Raw genomic sequence first — 23,821 nt, forward strand, 5'->3', positions numbered from 1 at the left:
ATCTGTTTAGAGGAAAGGTACATAAATTTTTCTCTGGTTCTTTGATCTAAAGTTCGTGAAATTGGGGAATCAACGCTTCACCAAAATTCATTAAGACTAGTTTTCTAGGAAGTGTCACTATGGCACCAAAATGATATCCCAAAAACAATTTGCTAATTATTAGTCATTTTTGGGGTGATGCATAATGATTGTCTGGAAACTTTATATTATGCCTTTGGGAGATGTGTTAAGTGATGATCAACAGGGAAGTAGCCTTATATCAATAGGGATGAGACTAGAGTACTTTGTTCTTATTAGCTGTGGTTTGTTGGTGGAAATTAGTTATAGTTACCATTTACCACAACTTCCTTCCTCCTCCCAACTTCAAGTGGTTCTGCTTAAGAGGTCTTCATTTCCAATAGTTTGAAAAATAAGGGAATGATGGGCATCTTGATAAAATATTATGATAGTCTAGTATTCATTTGGAAGCAAATCAGTTGCCTTTCCAAGCCTAGTGGTCCTGAAGGGGAAGGGGGAAGGTATAAATGTTTAGAGAAAATTTCAAATTTTGAGTATAATTTTGAGAACCTCGTGCTTCAAAGATCTTAGCATTGTGATTTACACTTAAGTATCAACCTAATAAACATCATTATTATTCAAATTCTGTTGATTCCTCTTTTGTTTACGTTTACAATTTGCTGAGGTTAAATATTAATTTTTTACTTAATTTGAAAAATTTGTCAGTACTGTATTTTTAAAAAAGGAAGTAGCTTTCAGATACAGTATATGACGTCATCTAACTGAAGTTTCTATTAGGTTTGAAAAGTCTGACTAATCTGTCATATGAATTTATTGGTCCAGCCTGTCTTGCCAATCTCATACTCAAGACAACATTGGTTTATTTTAGTGTTTGCCTCTCCAAAATATGTTAATATGTTTTGTACGTTCGGCAGAATTACTTGCACAAAGATTTAGGTGTCTGTTAGTCCTTCTTTTGCAATAGTTACAGTATTTTCTTACAAAATCTCAAACAATCATTCAAGATTCCATTCTCTTTCTTCTCTTGGGTAAAACTAAATATCTTAGAAAAGGACATCCTATGAATATTACTTTCCACAGGTTGGCTTAAAAAACAAGTTAATTAGAATATGGAACGAGGGGGCTGGGAACCCCCTCTCCTGAATTATAATCCTGTGAGACATCAAAGAGGAGGAGCTGGGGGGAGAGTGACTGCTCCCCACACTCTAGTTTTGAGGTGTCTGAATGTGCGTGGATGTAGTACGATAGAGAGTAAAAGATGTGAGACTGGAAGTATGTTTAGGAATAGAAGGATGGATATATTGGCTTTGTGTGAGACAAAGATAAAAGGGAAGGGTGAAGTGATGTTTGGTGAAATGTCTGGTAGAGTGTCAGGGATTGAAAGGGAAAGAGCAAGAGCAGGTGTGGCTTTATTGCTGAGTGAATGGATGACAGGTAAAGTAGTGGAATGGAAGGAGGTAATATCTAGGTTAATGTGGGTAAGGGTTAGGTTGGGTAGGGAATGTTGGGCTTTTGTCAGTGCGTATGGACCAGGTTGTGAGAAAAGTGAAGAGCAAAATGAGTTCTGGAATGAATTAACTAGGTGTGTAGAAGGACTGGGTAGAAGGAATTATGTAGTTGTCATTGGGGACTTAAATAATAGAGTGGGTGCTGGAGAGGTAGAAGGTGTCATTGGGAAGTATGGCGTACCAGGGAAAAATGAGAGTGGTGAGAGACTGGTAGATATGTGTGTTGAGCGAGAGATGGTGATAAGTTCTAGCTTTTTCAAAAAGAAAGATAAAAACAAGTATACATGGGTAAGAGTGGCAAATGGAAGAGTGGTAGAAAGGGCGTTAATGGATTATGTGTTGATAACTAAAAGAATGTTTGGAAGATTGAAAGACGTGTATGTGTTTAGGCCGGGCAGTGTTTCTCAACCTTTTTCTGGTGGTGGCCCCCTTCAATCCAGTGCAAGTTCTTGTGGCCCCTCCATGCCAACTTTGAGTTCTAATGCACCCCCCCCCCCAGCACCCGCCATCCGTCCATCCCCTTAATACGCCTAGGGAAGTAGGTCTATTAATGGTTCTAGCTTGAATAGTACCATGTACTCAAAACACTAATTTCAGGTATAAATCAAATAACAATATTAATTAGAAAAATATTTTATTTGAATACTTATTTATTTACAAAAGGAATACAAAACAAGGAATACATGTAGGTACAATTGGCTTTATCTTGAAAGGTTTCAGTGGGATCCCTGTGACTGATGCAAGGCTGCCAACTTGTCAGTGTTTGGCTTGAAAGCTGTTAGAGCGAGACGTAAATTGCCTCTTTTTTTTTTTTCTATGTCAAGGCGAATTCGTGTCTTTGACAGCAGGCACATCACCCGATTGAAACCAGTCTCAACCAAGTAAGATGTGGGAAAGGCAAGTAAGAGCAACTTCACATCTTTCCAGAGTATTGGGTACTACTTATACATATCTTGATTCATCCACAGCTTCTGGTGTCCTCCATGCTTGAACCTTGCTTGAGCTGTTGTGTTATTCTGAAGTTCAATGAGACATTCTTGTAGGGTGACATCAACTTCAGATACATCAACAATGAAGGGATCCACAAACCAGTGTGGCACAGTCATTTGCAGTAGGTCAGAGAAGTGAGTTTCCATATCATTATGCAACTGCTTCAGATGGTCAACATTCACTGCTAGGTCATCATCAAGCAGTTTGTTGGATATAACTGCTAAGGAAGGAAACTGTGCAAACTCTCGTCTTCCAAGGTTCAATCAGAACAGCTTGAGTTTCCCTTTAAATGCAGTAATTGCCTCCTAGCAGGAAAACAGGGTGGAGTTATTTCCTTGAAGCTCTTTGTTCAGAACATTTAGCTTTTCAAATATGTCTGACAGGTATAAGATGTCACTCTTTGCATCAACAAGTTTCTGTCCAAGTTCTGTTGTCCCACTAAAGAAAGAGATAACACTCCCAAAGTGCAATAAAAAATAGTGCACAGAAAGATCGCCTCTTTCAGCAATTATGTGAAAAGATGACAGCACTTCTTTTAAAATGCGTAAAGCAGTTTCCTTTTCCTTGTAATTTTCTGTGGCCCCCCCCCCCCCATGGCCCCCCATTTTTCCAATTTTGTCTTGTGGCCCCTGAAAAATTCTCATGGCCCCCAAGGGGGCCATATGGCCCACGTTGAGAAACACTGGACTTTAGGGGTATGGGTAACGGTATGTTTGATAATTTTTTGGTGAAAGGAAAATTAGTTGTAGCAAAAGTGTGGGGGAATAGAGTAGGGGGGTGTAAAAGGGAGCTAGTGAAGTTTGAGGAGCTAATAAAACCGGGGGTAAAAAGTAAATATCAAGAAAGGTTGAAAATGGCATGTGCCAGTGAAAGAAAGAGAAACTGGTAATTTAGAGGAGGAGTGGAAGTTAGTAAAAGAAAATTTTGTTGAAATTGCAAGTGATGTGTGTGGCAAGAAGTTTGTTGGGGGCAGCATGAGGAAGGGCAGTGAATGGTGGAATGAAGGAGTGAAGGTAAAAGTGGAAGAGAAAATGAGGGCTTTTGAAGAATGACTGCAGAGTAATAGTGTAGAGAAGTATGAAAGATATAGAGAGAAAAATGTGGAAGTAAAGTGCAAGGTAAGTGAGGCAAAGAGGGCAGCTGACCTGAGGTGGGGTCAGGAATTGGGTCGTTCGTATGAAGAGAATAAGAAGTTTTGGAAAGAAGTGAAGAGAGTAAGGAAGGCTGGTTCAAGAATTCAAGAGACAGTGGAAGGTGGAAATGGAAGGTTGTTAAAAGGAGAGAAGGCAAGGAAAAGATGGGCGGAATATTTTAAAAGTTTACTGAATGTTGATAATAATAATAATAATAATCCTTTATTTCCAATTGTACATTGGGTATTCTACATAAGTAGCCATATCAGTATAAAAACATTTTGAATTTAACTCTTACATAAAACTTGGTATAGGTTAAGAATATCAAAATCAGTAAAAATAGCAACAATATAAATATCATAGGAAACTATTTGAAACTATGTATAAAAGTAGACAGTCATAGGTAAAATGAGCTTCAAATAGAAATCCAATAGTCATAAATTATCAGTAAATAAGTATATAAAAATACGTACAGGCAAAAAAAAAAAAAAAACGAAGATAACAAATATGTCCAGACTCAGAACCCATTTTGAATTAGGATATTTGGATTTAAAAAGTGCAATGTAGTATCAGTTAATAAAAGATATAAATATAAGCCAGATTAAAATCTAAGAACAAAGTACTAATAATTAAAAGAACAATTAAGACTCTGTTAAAAGTAAACTCCTTAGTTTTAACTTGAAAATAGACACAGAGCCAGCTTCTTTTATTTCACGTGACTGTTCATTATACAACACTGGACCTCGGACTCTGATTTGCCGTGAGCCAATATTAGTTTTATGTCTTGCAACATACAAATCATCCCTTTGGCGTGTAGTGACATTACTGAATAAAGATACTGGTGGGAAACTGTAAAACCAATCTGGAATTTTATTATTTAAAGCTTTATATACCATAGTGCACATGTCAAGATTATACTGGTCTCTTATTTTCAACCATTCCAATTCCTTTAAATGTGGACTTACATGTTCAAACTTTCTAACGTTGCCAACAGCCACTCTTGCTGCAAAGTTCTGCAGCTTTTGTACTCTTTGTAGCTGTGATTTGTTAGTACATCCCCAAACTTTTAAGCAATATTTTATAAAACTTAAAGCTAGTGACTGGACGACTATCTTGCTAGTACTTGACTCAAAATGATCTTTTACTCTATTTAAGTATGTAAGAGTACCCATTACCTTTTTATACATTTCGTCTATGTGACAGTCAAAGTTCATGTACCGATCGAAATGAACACCTAAATTTTTCACAGTCGTCATTGGCTTAATTATATTTCCATTAAAATTTATCTGTACCTCATCTCCAATATCTGACACATATTGCCTGGATCCAATAACGATAAAGTATGTCTTTTTCTCATTTAAAAGTAAGCCATTTCTCAAAAAGTAATCTTTAGCTCTGTTTAGAATGTCTTCTGCCTTACAAATCATGTCGGCTTTATCCTTAATGTCACCTTCTATTTGTATTTGCGTGTCATCAGCATATTGAATTATAAAACAGCCAGGTATTGATCTCACGAGATCATTAACATATACCATGAAAAGTATAGGGCCGACAATTGATCCCTGAGGTACTCCGAATTGAATATTTTTCTTCGATGATACAGTACCATTTAGCCAGACGGACTGAAACCTATTCTCAAGGTAGCTCTTAAACCAGCTCTGATCAATATTCATCAACGTACATTTCTCCAATAACATGGCATGATTCACGCTATCAAAAGCCTTAGATAAATCTAGTAATAAAAGTAAGGAAACTTTTTTGTTGTCTATATTTTCATAAATCTTGTCAGATAATTTTAACAGGGCTGTTTCAGTTGACAATTTTGGTCGGAATCCATGTTGGCTTAAAGAGATTAGTTTATTTTCCTCTAAAAATTCAGTTAACTGATTTGCAATAATTTTTTCAAGTACTTTCGATAAAACAGGTAGCAAGGAAATGGGACGGTAATTAGAGATATCGTCGGCATCCCCGCTTTTGAAGAGCAGGATGACATGGGGAATTTTCCATATGTCTGGATATGAATAAGTAACAATTGATGTATTGATAATTATCGTAAGGTAAAAAGCAATAACATATAAACCATCTCTAATGAAACGTAAACAAATACCATCAGATCCAAAGGCGTTAGTTTCTGCTGTGGCCTGATTGGTAACGTCTCTGCCTGGTGTTTACTAGTCGGGGGTTCGAGTCCCGCTGAGACTCGTTAGTGCCATTAGTGTCTGGAACCTTACCATCCTTGTGAGCTAAGCTTGGGGGGTTTGGGGGAGCTCATAGGTCTATTTGCCTGAGTCATCAGCAGCCACTGCCTGGCCCTTCCTAGGCTTGGACGCTGATCATATAATATATGGTCAGTCTCTAGGGCATTGTCCTGATTGCTAGGGCAATGCCACTGTCCCTTGCCTCTGCCATTCATGAGCGACCTTTAAAAACTAAGATTACTGTGTTACAGTCCACTGGCCCTGGTTTAAAACTATCGACTCTACTGTGAGTGATAATAGGGTCTATTTCCAAAGGCATGCGGTTATGCAGTTCTTCCTGTGTTTTTTCAAAGGTCTTTCTCCCCACTTCTGCAAAGAATTCGTTAAACTCTTCAGCTTTACGTTGCAAATCATCTTTGGTATCACAATTCAGCTTATTCGTATCGCTGTTTATTCCATTGAAAAGCATATTATTAGCAATCTTCCACGTAGCAGCCATGTCACCTTTAGCATTTTTAAATTCTTGTTTGTAGTACTGCTTTCTACTATCAGTTAACATCAAGTTTACCTTTTCCTTCAGTTCCTTATGAGTTTCTCTAAGATGAATATTTTCTCTTTGATTTTTTAGTTTTTTTTCACGTTATCTCTTACCATTATCGTCTCTTATAGTATCAGAAATCCAAGGGGCAGGGGGACGAGTTACTTCTCTAGTAACCACAGGTGCGCACATATCTACACAGGATGTGAAAACATTGGTTAAAATTTCTACTTGCTTACTTACGTTATCGGTACTTAAAATTTGATTCAATATGTGAACATTATTCATAAGTAGAGAGCAAAGAGTTTCTTGAGAGTAATTTTTCAAGCACCTAAAAGTTATAAAAATAGTTTGCCTTTTCGGTTTACGAACGTTCAGCAAAGTTAAAATATTCTCATGATCTGCTATTGAGCTAGGGGTTACCTCTGATTTTGTTATCATATATTTAGCATTTGTAATGACTAGATCGATAAGGGATGCTGAGGTAGAAGTGATTCATGTGGGTTTATCTACAATCTGGTCAAATCTTAAGTTTTTAATTAGCTTACCCAGTTTGTTGAGGATAATAGGAGGCAGATGTAATTGCTGTTACAGGTGTTGAGGTGCCGGTGATGGGAGATGAGAATGAGAGAGAGATTACAAGAGAGGAAGTGAGGAGAGCACTAGATGAAACGAGAGTAGGAAAAGCATCTGGTATGGATGGTGTGAGAGCTGAGATGTTGAAGGAGGGGGGTGTGACTGTACTTGAATGGTTGGTGAGATTGTTTAATATGTGTTTTGTGTTGTCAATGGTACCAGTATATTGGGTTTGTGCATGTATTGTACCAGTATATAAGGGTAAGGGAGATGTGCATGAGTGTTGTAATTCAAGGGGTATTAGTTTGTTGAGTGTAGTTGGAAAAGTGTTTGGTAGAGTACTGATTAATAGGATTAAGGATAAAACTGAGAATGCAATCTTAGAAGTACAGGGTGGTTTTAGAAGAGGTAGGGGTTGTATGAATCAGATTTTTACAGTTAGGCAGATTTGCAAGAAATATTTAGCAAAAGGTAGGGAGGTATATGTTGCGTTTATGGATCTGGAGAAAGCATATGATAGAGTTGATAGGGAAGCAATGTGAAATGTGATGAGGTTATATGGAGTTGGTGGAAGGTTGTTGCAAGCAGTGTAAAGTTTCTATAAAGGTAGTAAAGCATGTGTTAGGATAGGAAATGAAGTGAGCGATTGGTTTCCGGTGAGAGTGCGGCTGAGACAGGGATGTGTGATGTCGCTGTGGTTGTTTAACTTGTATGTTGATGGAGTGGTGAGAGAGGTGAATGCTCGAGTGCTTGGACGAGGACTGAAACTGGTAGACAAGAATGACCATGAGTGGGAGGTAAATCAGTTGTTGTTTGCGGATGATACTGTACTGGTTGCAGACCCGGAAGAGAAGCTTGGTCGATTAGTGACAGAATTTGGAAGGGTGTGTGAGAGAAGGAAGTTGAGAGTTAATGTGGGTAAGAGTAAGGTTATGAGATGTGCGAGAAGGGAAGGTGGTGCAAGGTTGAATGTCATGTTAAATGGAGAGTTACTTGAGGAGGTGGATCAGTTCAAGTACATGGGGTCTGTTGTTGCAGCAAATGGTGGACTGGAAGCAGATGTACGTCAGAGAGTGAATGAAGGATGCAAAGTGTTGGGGGCAGTTAAGGGAGTGGTAAAAAATAGAGGGTTGGGCATGAATGTAAAGAGAGTTCTGTATGAGAAAGGGATTGTACCAACTGTGATGTATGGATCGGAGTTGTGGGGAATGAAAGTGATGGAGAGACAGAAATTGAATGTGTTCGAGATGAAGTATCTAAGGAGTATGGCTGGTATATCTCGAGTAGATAGGATTAGGAACAAAGTAGTGAGGGTGAGAATGGGTGTAAGAAATGAGTTAGCAGCTAGAGTGGATATGAATGTGTTGAGGTGGTTTGGCCATGTTGAGAGAATGGAAAATGGCTGTCTGCTAAAGAAGGGGATGAATGCAAGAGTTGATGGGAGAAGTACAAGAGGAAGGCCAAGGTTTGAGTGGATGGATGGAGTGAAGAAAGCTCTGGGTGATAGGAGGATAGATGTGAGAGAGGCAAGAGAGCATGCTAGAAATAGGAATGAATGGTGAGCGATTGTGACGCAGTTCTGGTAGGCCCTGCTGCTTCCTCCGGTGCCTTGGATAACCGCAGAGGTAGCAGCAGTCGGGGATTCAGCGTTATGAAGCTTCATCTGTGGTGGATAACGGGGGCGGGTGGGCTATGGCACCCTAGCAGTACCAGCCGAACTCGGCTGAGTCCCTTGTCAGGCTGGGAGGAACGTAGAGAGGAAAGGTCCCCTCTTTTTTTTTCAATTGTTTGATGTCAGCTACCCCCCAAAATTGGGGGAAGTGCCTTGGTATATGTATGAAGAATATTGTTTCCTTGTGGCTCAGGAAAGTTGTTTTTTAGCTTATGAGAATATTTTATATAAACAAGCTGCTCTAGTTAAGTTTTGGAAAACAAAAACTAATGAGTTTATGTGGGAGTTAATGTAATTTTTCAAAAAACAAAATTTAGTTTTCAATACAAATCCATTACTTTTACCTTAATTACTGGCCTAACATAACCCATTTTGTCGTAGCTACTCTGATTACATAAATAATGAGACAGGTTGCCATTTTAATCCATGGGAACCATATGTTCACAAACAACCTTCCAGTTGTTATTGGAGTATCTGGCACTTATAACAAAAGAAATAGGTGTGTAAACGTTCTTGGTTTGCATTTTGAAGCTAATTTTGTTGTTAGAATATTATAAACTTACAGCAGTTTGGAATATTTTTAACAGAAGTATTTGATACTTTTAAATGGATTTAAGCACATATAATCACCTCATGACCGGAGAAGGAAATGGTGGTATATCTGATTTTATCTTGTTTTTCAGGTTATATTATTGCAAAACAGGAAAGACATCACTGCAGTTAATGACTCCTGATAAAATAGATTTCCATACAGAAAGTCAAGTTAAATTACACTATTGGCTGGCCAAAATGTGCAGAAGTATTAGAGTGACTAATGAAGACAGCAATTATCCCTTGGTATGGCATTTAAAACACTGTTATGTATCTTTGAAACATCAATAGGTGTTTTGGGCAGGGTTTATAAATGCTCATCACTGTAATTTTTTGCCTATAAATGTGGTAAGAAATTGCCATATTTGCTCATCTATAAAGTACACTTGCCCTTAAGATGCATCTAATAATTTATAATTTTTTTTGAGCGATAAAAATGAGTAAATTTCATTTTACATCTTCATTATTGAAAATAAATATCCTTTAAACTACAGTGCAAGAACCTACAGTATATTGTTATCAATAATTCACAGCTATTAAACCTATGCTAATCAAGTATTGATACCATTATTGATATTATCAGGATAATTATTATCATTTTTATAATTTTTAGAGTTTTCAGATGTATATATACTTACGTCATTCTTATTCTTTGTCTTCATTCTTATTCTTTGTCTTCAGTTTTCCCATTTCCATAAGAGATAACAACTTCCTGTCAGCCTTATTAAATACAGTCTGAGTTAAAAATATTTCTTGTATTATGTCGAAACCTTTCCCGTTTAAACATCCCCAGAAAAGCTTGCAACTTTCCCTGTAAGCAAAAGAGTTGAAAACATCCCTTTAATTGCATAAGCCATTGACACCAGTAAATTCAATACTGTAATTCCAATATAGGGTGAACATATAAATATATTATTAGAGATATGGTTTGAAAGGAAATTTTTCAAATTATGTTTATTCCAGGAAACAATTGAAGCTGCCCTAGAATGTCACATTATAGAAGTATGGATAATCACAACAATTAAGAAATTCACAGCCGAGGACTTGAGTAGTAAGTCCTCACTTTTTCTCTCTCTTTCACTGATGTGTCAGTGGATAACTGCTAATGGAAAGGAAAAGGAAAAAACTATGGCCTTAGTAAGTAAAGTATGCAGACTTTTCATTGGCAATAAAATTTTTGATAATATGGAAATTCATATTTTGGTTGATACTGTATGGTATTATTATTCTAATTTGTAAATGAATTTACATTTCAGAAGTTATCAAAGAAGCTCTCCGGTGCAAAGACAGAACAATGCCCTATTTGTACAGAAAATGTGCCACTAAAACTCCTCACATCAGGAACTTGTGAAAAAGGTACGAACATTGATGGTCTTGTCCTACTGCATAATGTCTTATCATACAAACTTTCATCCTTTAATTTTTTCTAAATAACAAACCTATAACTGAAAAGTGCCATTTTGCAAAAAGCCAGTCTGAAACGAATTTTAAAGGTAAGTAAGATTAAAATCAATGCAAGTAACTTCCCAATTGTAGATAATTCCACCTACTTTCTCATACAGCAAGATTCAATTCTATACAGAAATTGCGGGTCTATTTTAATCACAACCAGGGCCTTGGTAATCACTAGAAGTTAAGATCTTACACAGAGCTATAAAAAGGAATGGATGGATGAATGTATTTCTAAACTAATCTCCCCTATTTCTAACTGAAACCGACTTCTTAAGTTGAGGTCTAGTGTTCCATTTAGTAAGGGTTCTCATGGTGCACAGCATATTACAGAGACAAGATCCTCTCATAGAGCCTCAAATTCTTTATTTACTTTAGACCATTCTTTTGAGAAACCCTCACATTCCTGCAATCCTATCCTCTCTTTTAAAAAACTATATTGCAAGGCAGGAGGCCGAGTTGGTAGCCTGCATCCTAATATTCCTCTACTTGCTGAAGTAAACGCTCAAGGTCAACCTCCTATTTGGATGTTGTATCATAACTTATGATTTCGTACGGCAAATGTATTTGATAGTTTTATCTAAAGCTGATCAGTTGCATCATGTTTTGGATGGCTTGCATCATCACTTACAAACTCAGCCACTAACTCATCGGGGGTTGACTCTAACGGAGTAAATATAAGCGCTAGTACCTCAATAGCCAAAATGAGTCCCTTGAAAAACAAATGTGTTTCAGCTCTCGAGCAGATATGTAAAAAAAAAGGGGAAACCAGTAAGTAATGTTGTCTCTGTACATCCTTCTAAACAGGAGGATGAGGATGAAGAGAACAGTAGGAAACTATTGCAGAAAAATATCCAAATAAATTGATCAAAGTAAGTTCTGGTGCTATTCATTCTTCCAAGTCTTTGGAGATGACTCATCCAAGAAGATTTATTCACCTCTATTCCTCATTTCATTTTGGATGTAATCGATAAATTGTCAACTCAAAAGCAAAGAAAGGCTGGTAATTATAATTCTCATCTAATTTTGAAGCCTTCTATGCCACAAAGATTTTCAGACTTTTATAAGACTTATCTTTATGTTTATATTTACCAATTAGTTACCAAATATTGCTCTGGACTGTAATCTAATCTCCGTTCTTGAGCCCACTATTAATAGCTTTAACTACTTGGTCAACAAGCTGGTTTACTGAAGAAATGATAGTGGGTAATAAAGTTTTCTTGAAATACAGTACTCTCCTTTTCCTATTCTATAGTAGGAGTTGATGCTAGTCATTTAAAAAAGAAATTTGTAGGCCATCAGGATTTGAATTTCATTTTGGATTATTTGACCTCTTTAGTTAAATTTGTTTTGGATGAGGTTTCCCAGGCTGTAGTAGCCTTTGTGTGTTTTGTGATCAAGAGAAGATTACTATTTTGTGCCATAAGGGTTGAGATGGTCTCTGAGGTGCTGGAACATTCATTGATTTCTTCCCCAATTTGGGTCTAAAACCTATTTCTGGGCTCCGAGCTGTGCCGCCCAGTGAAATGCTCCTTTAGCACCATTTCTAAGGTGTATAACTGCTATATATTACCAGAGAAAAAATTGCATAGGAATGCCAGGTTGAACCCAGCTCGCTCACCTATATAAGGTGTCGATATAATACTGGGGCGTGATAATTCACAACCAGAGGTCTCGCACCATATAGATATCTCCTCTTCAAAGCCCCCGCCACAGCGAGGTGCCGATCAACACTACTACCACTAACCTAACCCACGCCAGTGACGTCACTCCTTTATAGCACATCTTTCCATGAACATTTGTATATTTTTCTCTTCGGTGTTTTCGTTCATATCTCATTTCTTTGTGCAGATGGCGGATTCCCTGGTCTCCCCATCTAAGTTAAGTACCAGATCTATGAGTTTTGAGCTTTTGGGGGTAGCATTGCCATTCATTTTAATTTTATTCGAGGTTTTATTTTTTCCTCTTGTCAGACCGCTTGCGGCTCCCTTGCTGGCTTGCTACCGCCTTCGCTCATTCTTAACGTATTACAATTGGTCTTCCATACTGATTGTTTTTTGTTTCGAACCTTATTTTGGAGGTTTTTCTCACCGATTACACCTCATCATTGTGCTTTGGATACTATTTTGATGTTTTGATGATATACTACGTATCATAGTTTTGAACTCGGTTGGCAAGCCTGCCTTCGGGCACGGTCTAGTTGGTTTCGCTACTGCATTAAGTGTTTATATTATTATATTATTGATATTATATATTGATCTTATTAATAATTATTGCGATTACCATCTAGTCTAGTTATCACTTAGTTTGAGTGGGACTCTCGCGGGGCAGTTGTTATTTTATTTGTTTCCTACCGTTCGGCATCTACCCGAGGTAGAAGTTATGTTGGTATCCCTGTCCAGTGCGACTCCTCCCCGCTCTGGAGGGCTGCCAGCTATTATCCCCCTGCCATTCCCTTGCGTCCTTCTCTTACTAATTTTATTTTAAGTTACGCATGCCTATAAACCAGTTCAATGTGTTACATCATTTAACATTATTGTACATTATTTTACACTATTTTATTGCTCGTTCCGTTTATGATCATTCCGTTTTACTTACGTGGTTCCATCGGTCAGGTTGGTACTCCTGTCCTCCCTCATGTCCACGTGATCGCCTCCTGCCCCCTCATTGGTTAGTTCTCGTTGCCTCCTCCCCCCCCCCCCCATTATCCCCAATTCAGGGATTCCTCTCGTCTCTCACGTTGTGTGAGCGGTTTGGCATTACGGATCGAGTCCGCTCGTACCTCAGCCTTGCCACCACCTCCTCCCCCCCTCACACCATCCCTTCCTGGGATACCTTATGACTCATTAGTTGGTACCGAGAACATCCACTGGGGTTTCAGTCTAGTACATTCATTCTCCTGCCTTGTCGTAGCCTTTTTTCCTGCCGCTCTGATTGGCCATCGGTCGGCGGGGGGGAACTCGGTTGTGTATTGGTTATGTTTCGTTATGTACTGTATTATTTTAGTTTCTACTATAACGTAGAAATTTTGTTCGTGGGGTATCACGGAAGAGCGGATATTTGTTGTTATATTATTTATTGTCGGTGTTCGTTTTGGGTTCTTGTGGCTGGCGGGGAGTCATTGAACCCCTTCCTCCCTCCCCTTTCGACTCCCCCTACCCCGGTAGGCATGTTACGATCCCCTGGTCTCTCATAGTTGTCTCCCCGGAGCCAACAGGTAGCATGTTATTATAACATGTTATTATAACATTTTTATCCTATACTTCCCCAGTAATGACAGGATAGTATATCTCCTACTATGATAATATCATTTCATTGAATGATCATATCTAATTACGGAATTGTTTAACAGGGAGCATGTTATTATAAGATAGCATGTTATTATAAACCCTTTTTTATTATATACCTCCCCGGTAGTGACGGGATAGTATATTCCTCGCTATGACAATATTATTTCATTGATAATCTTAACTTATTACAGAATTGTTTCAACAATGTCAGTTAATTCTTGATAAATTTTCCCCCGGTCACTATACCGGTCCGAAATTTTGTTCATAACCTTTTGTCCCGGTTTCATATCGGTCTATTTTAAGAGTTCGGAGCACCCGGATCTTTTTAGGTTACTAACCTATTATGGGATACTCATGTATCTTTATTTTATTCTATACTTCCCAAGTAGCGACGGGATAGTATATTTCTTGCTATGACAATATTATTTCATTGATAATCTTAACTTATTACGGAATTGTTTTAACAAAGTCAGTTATTTTATAAGTTTTTCCCCGGTTACTATACCGGTCCGAAATTTTGTTCATAGCCTTTTGTCCCGGTTTCATATCGGTCTATTTTAAGAATTCGGAACACCCGGATCTTTTTAGGTTACTAACCTATTATGGGATACTCATGTATCTTTATTTTATTCTATACTTCCCAAGTAGCGACGGGATAGTATACTTCTTGCTATGACAATATTATTTCATTGATAATCTTAACTTATTACAGAATTGTTTTAACAAAGTCAGTTAATTTATGATAAGTTTTTCCCCGGTTACTATACCGGTCCGAAATTTTGTTCATAGCCTTTTGTCCTGGTTTCATATCAGTTTAATTTATGAATTCGGAGCATCCGGATCTTTTTAGGTTACTGACCTATTATGGGATACTCATGTATCTTCATTTTATTCTATACTTCCCCAGTAGCGACGGGATAGTTTATTTCTCGCTATGACAATATTATTTCATTGATAATCTTCACTTTTTATGGAATTATTTTAACAATGTCAGTTAATTTATGAAAAGTTTTTTCCCCGGTTACTATACCGGTCCGAAATTTTGTTCATAGCCTTTTGTCCCAGTTTCATACCGGTCTATTTTAAGAATTCGGAGCACCCGGATCTTTTTAGGTTACTACCCTACTATGGGATACTCTGTAGTTGCCCCTGTGGTTACTATCTATAATTTTAACTTCGGATATAATCTTTTGGGATTTTCATTTTATTTCCTTTGTAATTGATCGATTTAAACATTTTTCTCGATCTATTTATTTTACATTCCCAACGAAGTTACCTTGTTTATTAGTAACGATATACTCTCTTTCAGAGCTCGCAGTCTTCCAAGACTTCTACCTTGGCGTCTCTTTAGATCTGGGTCGGCGGGTTCGCCCAGAGTGTCAGGGTAAAGAGACCCTGTGTCTCTTCCTTTTACGGGTTTTCAGGGAAGCACGTGGCTGATGTCAGGCCACGTCCTGTTGTCCCTAAAGTTAAAGCTACCCGCCAGCCCCTAACAAAGACTCACAGGTCTTCCAAATCACCAAACCAGTTAAGACTTCGTCTTCCAGAGTCCCCAAAGACTCAGCCGCAGCTGCTTCTTCCTCTCTTGGGTCGAGAGCGAAGCCCAGCCTGAAACCTACGACCCCGGAGGCTCCCTTCGATCCGGCAGCCCTTTCAAGATTTGATGCAATGGCCTCTCCTGGCATGGTTGGTTTCGACCTGACCTTTCATTAGAAGGGGCCAGTGTTCGATCCCAAGTATGAGGTAGAAATTCATTTCTATTTTGAACACGATGTTGTGTTGATATTTATCCATATATATGTATGTGTATATTGTATATATATATATATATATATATATATATATATATATATATATATATATATATATATATATATATATATATATATATATGTGTATATATTTTATATTGCAATGGGTTCCCTTGTTAGCACCCTCACTGAGAGAATGCTAAACCAGATAGCCTCGTACAGGGTCTCATTCGTTATGGGCTACCTCAACAGCAACAATATATCATCCCGGATGCCTCTAAGCTCCCGAAATTTGTCGAAAGCAATCCGTGGAAGGTGGCCTTGCACTCTCCCTTCAAAGATGGTATGTTAACCATCGAAGGGTTTGGCACCCGGCCTGTATAAAATTTTGAATTCTACCCGCCGGGTCTACAGTTCCCTTTCTCTGGTTTTGCACGCCTTACCAAGGAGACACTCGTAAGGTTTGATAAGGTCCCTAAAGAAACCGAAATTTACCCAAAGGGGCAGGCTCAGTCCACCTGGGTCCGGCCCTTAAACGAGTGGGAGTGTGTTAACACTATGTTAACACCTCACAAGAGCTCGTACACGATGTTTGTAGTGGATGAGTAAACCCCTACTCCGTGTGTCACTAAGATAGTGGACCTTGCTCAGCAGGCAATAAACGAGGACAAGCCGTTACTGCAACTGAAGGAAACGGATCCGATTTCCCTCCTGTTCCCGGGGGATCACGATTGCTGGACTAACGCCCAGGCGACCTTCACATCGGGTAAATTAAGCGCTGACTATGCTTCCATTCAGTTCAGTGAGTGGCTACCCAGGCTTCCGGAATCCCTGATATGCCTCGAGTTCAAAGCATGTATGCGCCTGTGTAGATCTATCAACTCGGCTACAATGGCAGAAAAGACCTCTTTAACCCTGGATAGGTACGGTCCTCGGACACCCCTTTAAGGGTATACTCGGACGCGAACGACCCCGACGCCAAAAAAAATTCTTGAAAAATCAGTTTTTGCAGTAACCTCCTTTTTTCTTTTGCCAAAAAAAACTTCAATGAATGCTTAAAACAACTGTAAAGATAAATACTACTCATCTGCAGAAAAACTATTTATTATAAATATTTTAAAAAATTAAGTAGAAAAAAAAAAAGACCTGACATAAAAATTCATAAAAAAAAAGTTTATACATATATACACAAATCCTTTTAGGAATTGATTCTTGAATGTTTAGGACACATCTTGATGTATTTTGGATGAAGTCAGACCCATGGAGGTGAAGATCTGAAATGAGAAAAAAAGGGTAACTTTTTTTGGCCAAAAAAAATTGTCCAAATTTCATGAATTTTTTTGGGTACCCAAATGAAATCGGAAGTGGTTAATTTTTTTAGGGAATAAACATATGTTATCCTAAAATAGAAATATGTAAAAAAATCTTCATTATTTTGTAAATTACATTTATATCAGGGGCCATATCTAAAGGTACTTTTTTGAGTACTTGGAAATTTCGTAAAAAAATACATATATTTAATATATAATATGATATTTATGCAGGTAAAAATACACCAAAATATCACAAATTCTATAGGGAACAAGAATATATATAGATAGGGCAGCTTACGCTTCGGATATGTCCACAAAATGGCCGCCAACCACACTGACTCAGACTCCCTAATCTGTCACTTGAAATGTAGGAAGGGTATGTTAATTTCAAGGTGTTATTTACTAATCTAATTATTATTGGATATGCATAAAAATTGTATGGTGGGTTGCTGGATAATTGTCGATTATTTTACGACTATAAAATTAAAATTCTAACCCAAAAAATTTTTTTTGAAGGGAAATAAAATCGAAAAAAAAAAAATGTAAAACAATATTTTAGCTAAAAAAATTTGATGATATTCAATCAAAAAAAAGTAAACAAAATTTTCCGACAAATAAACATCTAGAGGAATCATTACTCTGTGATAGTTCCTTAGTACGTAGTAATTTTGAAAGAATTGGGAAAAAACGAAAAAATGGCAATCACCGGAAAATCGAACACATACCTATATATACGCCATATCTGGCTAAAAAAAAGATAGGCATGGGTAGCCAGATCATCTAGAAACACTTTCCAACACTATAAAAATATAAGTTTTGCGACACTACTTGCCAATTCCTTACGGTAACATGACTAAGCAAAAAAATGCAAAACAAATAAAAAGGGGCACTCGTGGAAAAATGGCCATTCTAATATACGGCATTTCAGAAAAAAAAAAAATTTCAGCCACGTGCTAGGCAAACCATCAAGGCATATTTTCCGACAAATAAACATATAAATGAAATATTACTCTGTGATAGTTCCTTAGTACGTAGTAATTTTGAAAGAAATGGGAAAAAACGAAAAAATGGCAATCACAGGAAAATCGAACACATACTTATATATACGCCATATCTGGCTAAAAAAAAAATAGGCATGGGTAGCCAGATCATCTAGAAACACTTTCCAACACTATAAAAATATAAGTTTTGCGACACTACTTGCCAATTCCTTACGGTAACATGACTAAGCAAAAAAATGCAAAACAAATAAAAAGGGGCACTCGCGGAAAAATGCCCAACATTCTAATATACGGCATCTCAGATAAAAAAAAAAGACATGCACGTGTTAGCCCAACCATCAAGGCACACTTTCTAACACATAAACATGAAAAAAAAATCAATAATATACGGCAATTCCTTACTACGTAGTAAATTTTTACAAATATTGAAAAAAAACAGAAATTGGCAACCGCAGTTAAATACCCAATATACCAATAACTACGTCGTATCTGACAAAAACAAAATCACGCATGGGTAGCCAGATCATCTAGACACACTTTCCAACATTAAAAAAGCAAAAGTTTTACGACACTATTTCGCAATATCTTACGGAAAAATGACTTGGCAAAAAAATTAAAAAAAATTAAAAAGGGACACTCGCGGTAAAATGCCCGACATTCTAATATACGACATCTCAGATAAAAAAAAAGACATGCACGTGTTAGCCCAACCATCAAGGCACACTTTCTAACACATAAACATGAAAAAAAAATGAATAATATACGGCAATTCCTTACTACGTAGAAATTTTTACAAATATTGAAAAAAAAACAGAAATTGGTAACCGCAGTTAAATACCCAATATACCAATAACTACGTCGTATCTGACAAAAACAAAGTCATGCATGGGTAGCCAGATCATCTAGACACACTTTCCAACACTAACCAAGCAAAAGTTTTACGACACTATTTGGCAATATCTTACGGAAAAATGACTTGGCAAAAAAATGAAAAAAAATGAAAAAGGGGCACTCGCGGTAAAATGGTCCTCGTGGTGATGAACGACATTTTAACTAAAAAAAAAAACATGCACATGGTAGCCAAACAATCCACCAAGACTTTCCACAACTGATAACCTATACAAGTTGCACCATTCTACGACAATTTCATAATACGTAATAACTTTGATAATTATGCAAACTACCTCAGAAGGGTAAACTCGGACGCGAACGACCCCGACGCGTCTCAGAAATCGGGGAAGGAGTACAGCTACAGCAATGCACATCTGGACACTACTAGAGCGTGTAGGGGAGACACCTCCTGCAGGTCGATCACCCACAAATTCAGTCACAGGGGTGAGTCACGTGAGAAAAACCTGTTTTTTTTTGACGCTCGGGGTCGCAAACGACCCACCGTACCTATCCAGGGTTAATGTATGAAGAGGAACCACCTTTTAAGGTCTTGACGAAGTCATTACTTCAAACCTTACTGTCTGATTCCTACGACTTCTTTGCGGCCAGACGTCGTTGCTGTAGGCATGTCTTGTCTGAGGCCACTATCAGACATGAGCCTAACAAGCTCATTAAAGCCCCAGTCTGGGGCCCTGACTTATTCCCTGAGGATTTAGTCAACAACGTCGTCAGCGGAGCTGCTAGGGTCAATCAGAGCCTCAAGGTTCGATGGGGCTTAGTCCCCAACCGGCCAGCAACCAATCTCGAGGTAGAAAGAGTCTGAGACCTTTCCATTCCTTCCAAACCGGCAGTCCCAACAGGTGGTTCAGACCATCCCGGTGGCACAAGGGAGTCAACCTTTCACTTCGAAGGGTCAACCCCAACAGCAATACGTGCTGGTTCCTCAGTCCCAAGTAGCAACTACCTCCTATGCTACTTCCCCAGCCCTTAACCCCACCTTTGAAACTCAGGGTGCTTTCCAGGGTTAACAGGACGCCAGAGGCACTAGCTCGAGAGGAACCTTTCGCAACAGCTACTCTCGAGGCCGAGAATTCCGCGGAGGCCGAGGAGGTAAATCCGCAGCAAATCATTGGGAGTTCTCGGGTAGGGGGAAGACTTTACATCTTTCAGAACCGTTGAACGTTCAACATTTGGGCTTTCAGCATAATTTCCAAAGGTCTGGGGTGGAGGTGGATAGAAAGGCCCCCTCCACCAACCAGTTTTCATCAACATCCAACGGTAGAGCTAGTCTTATATGAAAACGATCTATTGCAGAAGAAGGCAATAAAGGAAGTAAATCGCTTGTAATTCAGGGTCGCTTGTTCAGCGTGCCAAAGAAAGACTCAGAATAGCGAAGAGTAATCCTGGACCTGTCACTTCTGAATTCTTACATTCAATGCGACAAGTTTCACATGCTGACCGTCTCTCAGGTGTGGACCTTGCTTCTCTGTGGGGCCGTCACCGCCTCTATGGATCTTGCAGACGTTTGCTATCATGTTCCGATAGCAAGGCATTTTCATCCGTTTCTAGGCTTCAACTAGGCAAGAACTGCCTCACAGCAACTACAGAGTGATAATCTCTTACAACAGTTTTAGTTCCAAATCAACTTCGAGAAATCTCGTCTGGTCCCGAAGACAAGTTTCAATGGCTAGGATTCAATGGGTTCTATGCTCCCACACTCTGTGTCTCCCAACAGCCAAGAGGAACGATATAGCAAAACACAATACGTTTTCTCAAAGACAAATTGTCTTCCAGGAGAAATCAAAAGAGAATCCTGGGTGCCCTCCAGTTTGCCTCAGTAACAGATATACTACTGAAGGCCAGACTGAAAGATATAAGCCGAGTATGGCGCTCCAGGGCAAACGAGTAATATCGAGACAAAGGGCTCGACTCCAACCAATTCTGAAGAAAAGACTTCAACCATGGACAAAGGTCAAAATCTGGCAAATCCGTTTCCTTACAATATCCACCCCCAAGCTGGTCATTCACACAGACGCCTCCTTAACAGGCTGGGGGGGGGGGATACTCTCAGTACAAGAAAGTCCAGGGACTATGGTCGACAATATTCCGCCCACTTCATATCAATGTCTTAGAGGCCATGGCGGTATTTTTGACCTTAAGCAACCGGCTCCAGCCAAAAACCAACATATCAGGTTTGTTCTAGATAGCTAGTGGCGGACGCACTTTCAAGGACAACTCCGCTGGAGTCGGAGTGGTCACTAGATCCAAAGTCCTTCAGATGGATTCTTTCTCAGGTTCCGGATCTCCAGATAGATCTGTTTGCAACAGAGTCCAACCACAAACTAGAGTGCTACGTAGCCCCCAACCCGGATCCTCGGGCTTACGCCACAGACGCAATGTCATTAGTCTGGAACACTTGGGAGAGAATTTACCTATTCCCACCAGTAAATCTGTCGATGAAAGTGTTAGACAAGCTCAGGACTTTCAAAGGCCAAGTTGCTCTAGTAGCCCCCATCTGGCCCGAGAACAACGGGTTTCCCCTTCTGGTGGAACTGAGTCTCCACCTCGACAGATCCCCAATCCAAAACTAACACAAGTAGTACAACTCGCAGGTGTGTTAGCTTCCTCAAAATTAAGAATGCCCTAACTTTATGGACTTTATGAAATTTGCAGCTCAAGGGGTGCAGATATTGATCCTCAAATACGCTATTTCTGGGCTCAATCCTGTGCCGCCCAGTGAAATGCTCCTAATGCACCATTTCTAAGGAATATAACTGCTAATATTACCAGAGAAAAAATGTATAGGAATGCTAGGTTGAACTAGCTCGCTCACCTAATGGTGTCGATATAAACTGGGGCGAAATACCAAAGGTCTCGTACCATTTAGACTTCTCCTCTTCGAAATCCCTCAATAGTGAGGTGCGGTTCAACCTCCCCTGCCTCGCAGATCAGTACTACTAACTCTACCCACGCTTGCCCATCACTCCTTTATAGCACCTGTTATTATTAAGTCCGTGTTTTTTCTCGTGTTTACCCTTGGATTTATCATTATTTTCTCCTCGATGGCCGATTCCCAAGATACCCCATCGAAGTTAAGTACTTTATCCATGAGTTTAAGCGTGATTGGGCAGTGTAGCCTTTGTTTTTAATTAATTGAGAAGTGTTTATATATGAACGGCGTCCCCGTTCTTACCGTTCATGGTTCGGCTCTGCCCTTTTTCGCTAGTTCGTCCGTCATTAATATTCGTTCGAACTTTTAGGAGTTTTTTCCTTACATTCAGATAGTACACCGATTATATGCTTTCATCTAGCATTATTTTTATGTTATCCTATGATATCAGTGTTAGCGTTTCATCAAGGCGTAGGTTATGTTGGTATGCCTGCATTCGTGCAGGTTGGTGGATAGCGTCACCATTGATATTGTTTCGCTAGTTCTAGGAGCAATTAAAGACGACCGTCTCACTTATTGTTATTAAACCTTTTAGTTTTATTATGCTCCACCTAGTTTTACATTTGGTTCGAGTGGGACTCTCGCGTATCTTTGTTTTTACTGTTCGATCTACCGCTTCAGTAACTAGGTTGGTACCCCTGCTTTCCATCTGCGGATGGCGTCATGCTTCCTCCCTTACCACTCGTCCGAGTCCCTCTCTCGCCATATTATTTCTGCATGCCTAGCCGTACTTTCGTGATTTCGCTTTTAATTCATTAATTATTTTTATGTATTTGTGCATTGATATTGTATTTATTGCTTTACTCCGTTATGATCATATTTTTGGGATTTTCATGTCATGTTGAGGGGATCTCCAGTTGGTAGCGCTGTCTACCACCACCCGCACTGGTGATTCCCCGGTACCATACCCCCCCCCACAGGTTGGGGAGGCTATTCCATCCCCCCCCCTCCTCCTGTGTACACCCTTCCTCTCACTCGATGGTTGTTGGTTATGACATACGGGTCAAGTATGCTTGTTCCTCAGTCTTCCCTCAACGTTCCGACATATTGAGGACTGAGTGTACCCACGGGGTGTGACTTAGTCTCATTCATACCGGGCGGTTTTTCGTCTCCCTCCCGTCGCCCCGATTGGCCATCGGTCGGGGGAGGGGGAGGGCCGGGACCACCGGGGACTATCACACGTGATTAGTCGGTATTCCTACACCTTCTTGGTGTAACCTTTGCTTTTAGCTATGGTTGTAAGAATGAGCACTTCTACTTAGGAGTGTCCCCACCTACGGTACCTCCTGCTATTATCGTCCGCATAGGACCTATTTATATCCCATATCATTATATATTATATTCTACATGGATCATTTCCTTCGTCCCGGTACCTCCGGTAGGGTAGTGGGGGTTCCATTGGCTCCCCCCACGCTCCCCCGTTGTACCCTCCCGTCATCAGACATCGGAGCCTCCGGGCTCTTAACTACAGGATCTGTTGACACTGACACAGTTTTTGATTCCTAACCTCCCTCCGGGAGCCCTATTCAATTACAGACTTTAGTTTTAGATCATAATTGGAGTTCTTTATTTTATATTTTAAGGATGTATCTTAAGTTACTTTAAGTTTACTTTAAGTTACTTTAAGTTTACTTTAAGTTTACTTTACCAGCCCTGTTCCCCGGCCCCTGGGGCCCCGGAACTAGTTATGATTATCATTATTCATCACTGTTTTTTGCATCCTTTTTCATCCCCGGCTCTGCCGGGTTGCTCTTGGAATAGTCTCAGTTCTCTGCATGTTTAGTCTAAGGCTATACATTTTATTTTATTGGCAGGTCCCGGACCCTCCGGGACCCCTTATAGAGAAACTAGTAGATGCTCATAGACTATTCCTTTTACAGGTGGTCCGCTGCCGGATGACAGCCTGCGCGGCCGTCCTTCAACAACCTTGCGGACATGCGGTCTGTCGGTCC

The 23,821-nt window shown here is 39.3% G+C and overlaps 1 protein-coding gene across 1 annotated transcript in view; it reads left to right on the plus strand.

Annotated features, from left to right (window-relative positions):
- LOC137627228 (general transcription factor 3C polypeptide 4-like) overlaps positions 1-23,821 on the plus strand; it is a 386,672-nt gene that overhangs the window by 314,333 nt on the left and 48,518 nt on the right. Inside the window, exons 9-11 of the mRNA XM_068358312.1 lie at positions 9,317-9,470; positions 10,188-10,361; positions 10,481-10,580. Of these exons, the coding sequence (XP_068214413.1) occupies positions 9,317-9,470; positions 10,188-10,361; positions 10,481-10,580 (428 nt within the window). The remainder of the gene's footprint in view (positions 1-9,316; positions 9,471-10,187; positions 10,362-10,480; positions 10,581-23,821) is intronic.

This window comes from Palaemon carinicauda, chromosome 2 (assembly GCF_036898095.1).
Source record: "Palaemon carinicauda isolate YSFRI2023 chromosome 2, ASM3689809v2, whole genome shotgun sequence".
In the NCBI taxonomy this organism is placed as follows: domain Eukaryota; kingdom Metazoa; phylum Arthropoda; class Malacostraca; order Decapoda; family Palaemonidae; genus Palaemon; species Palaemon carinicauda.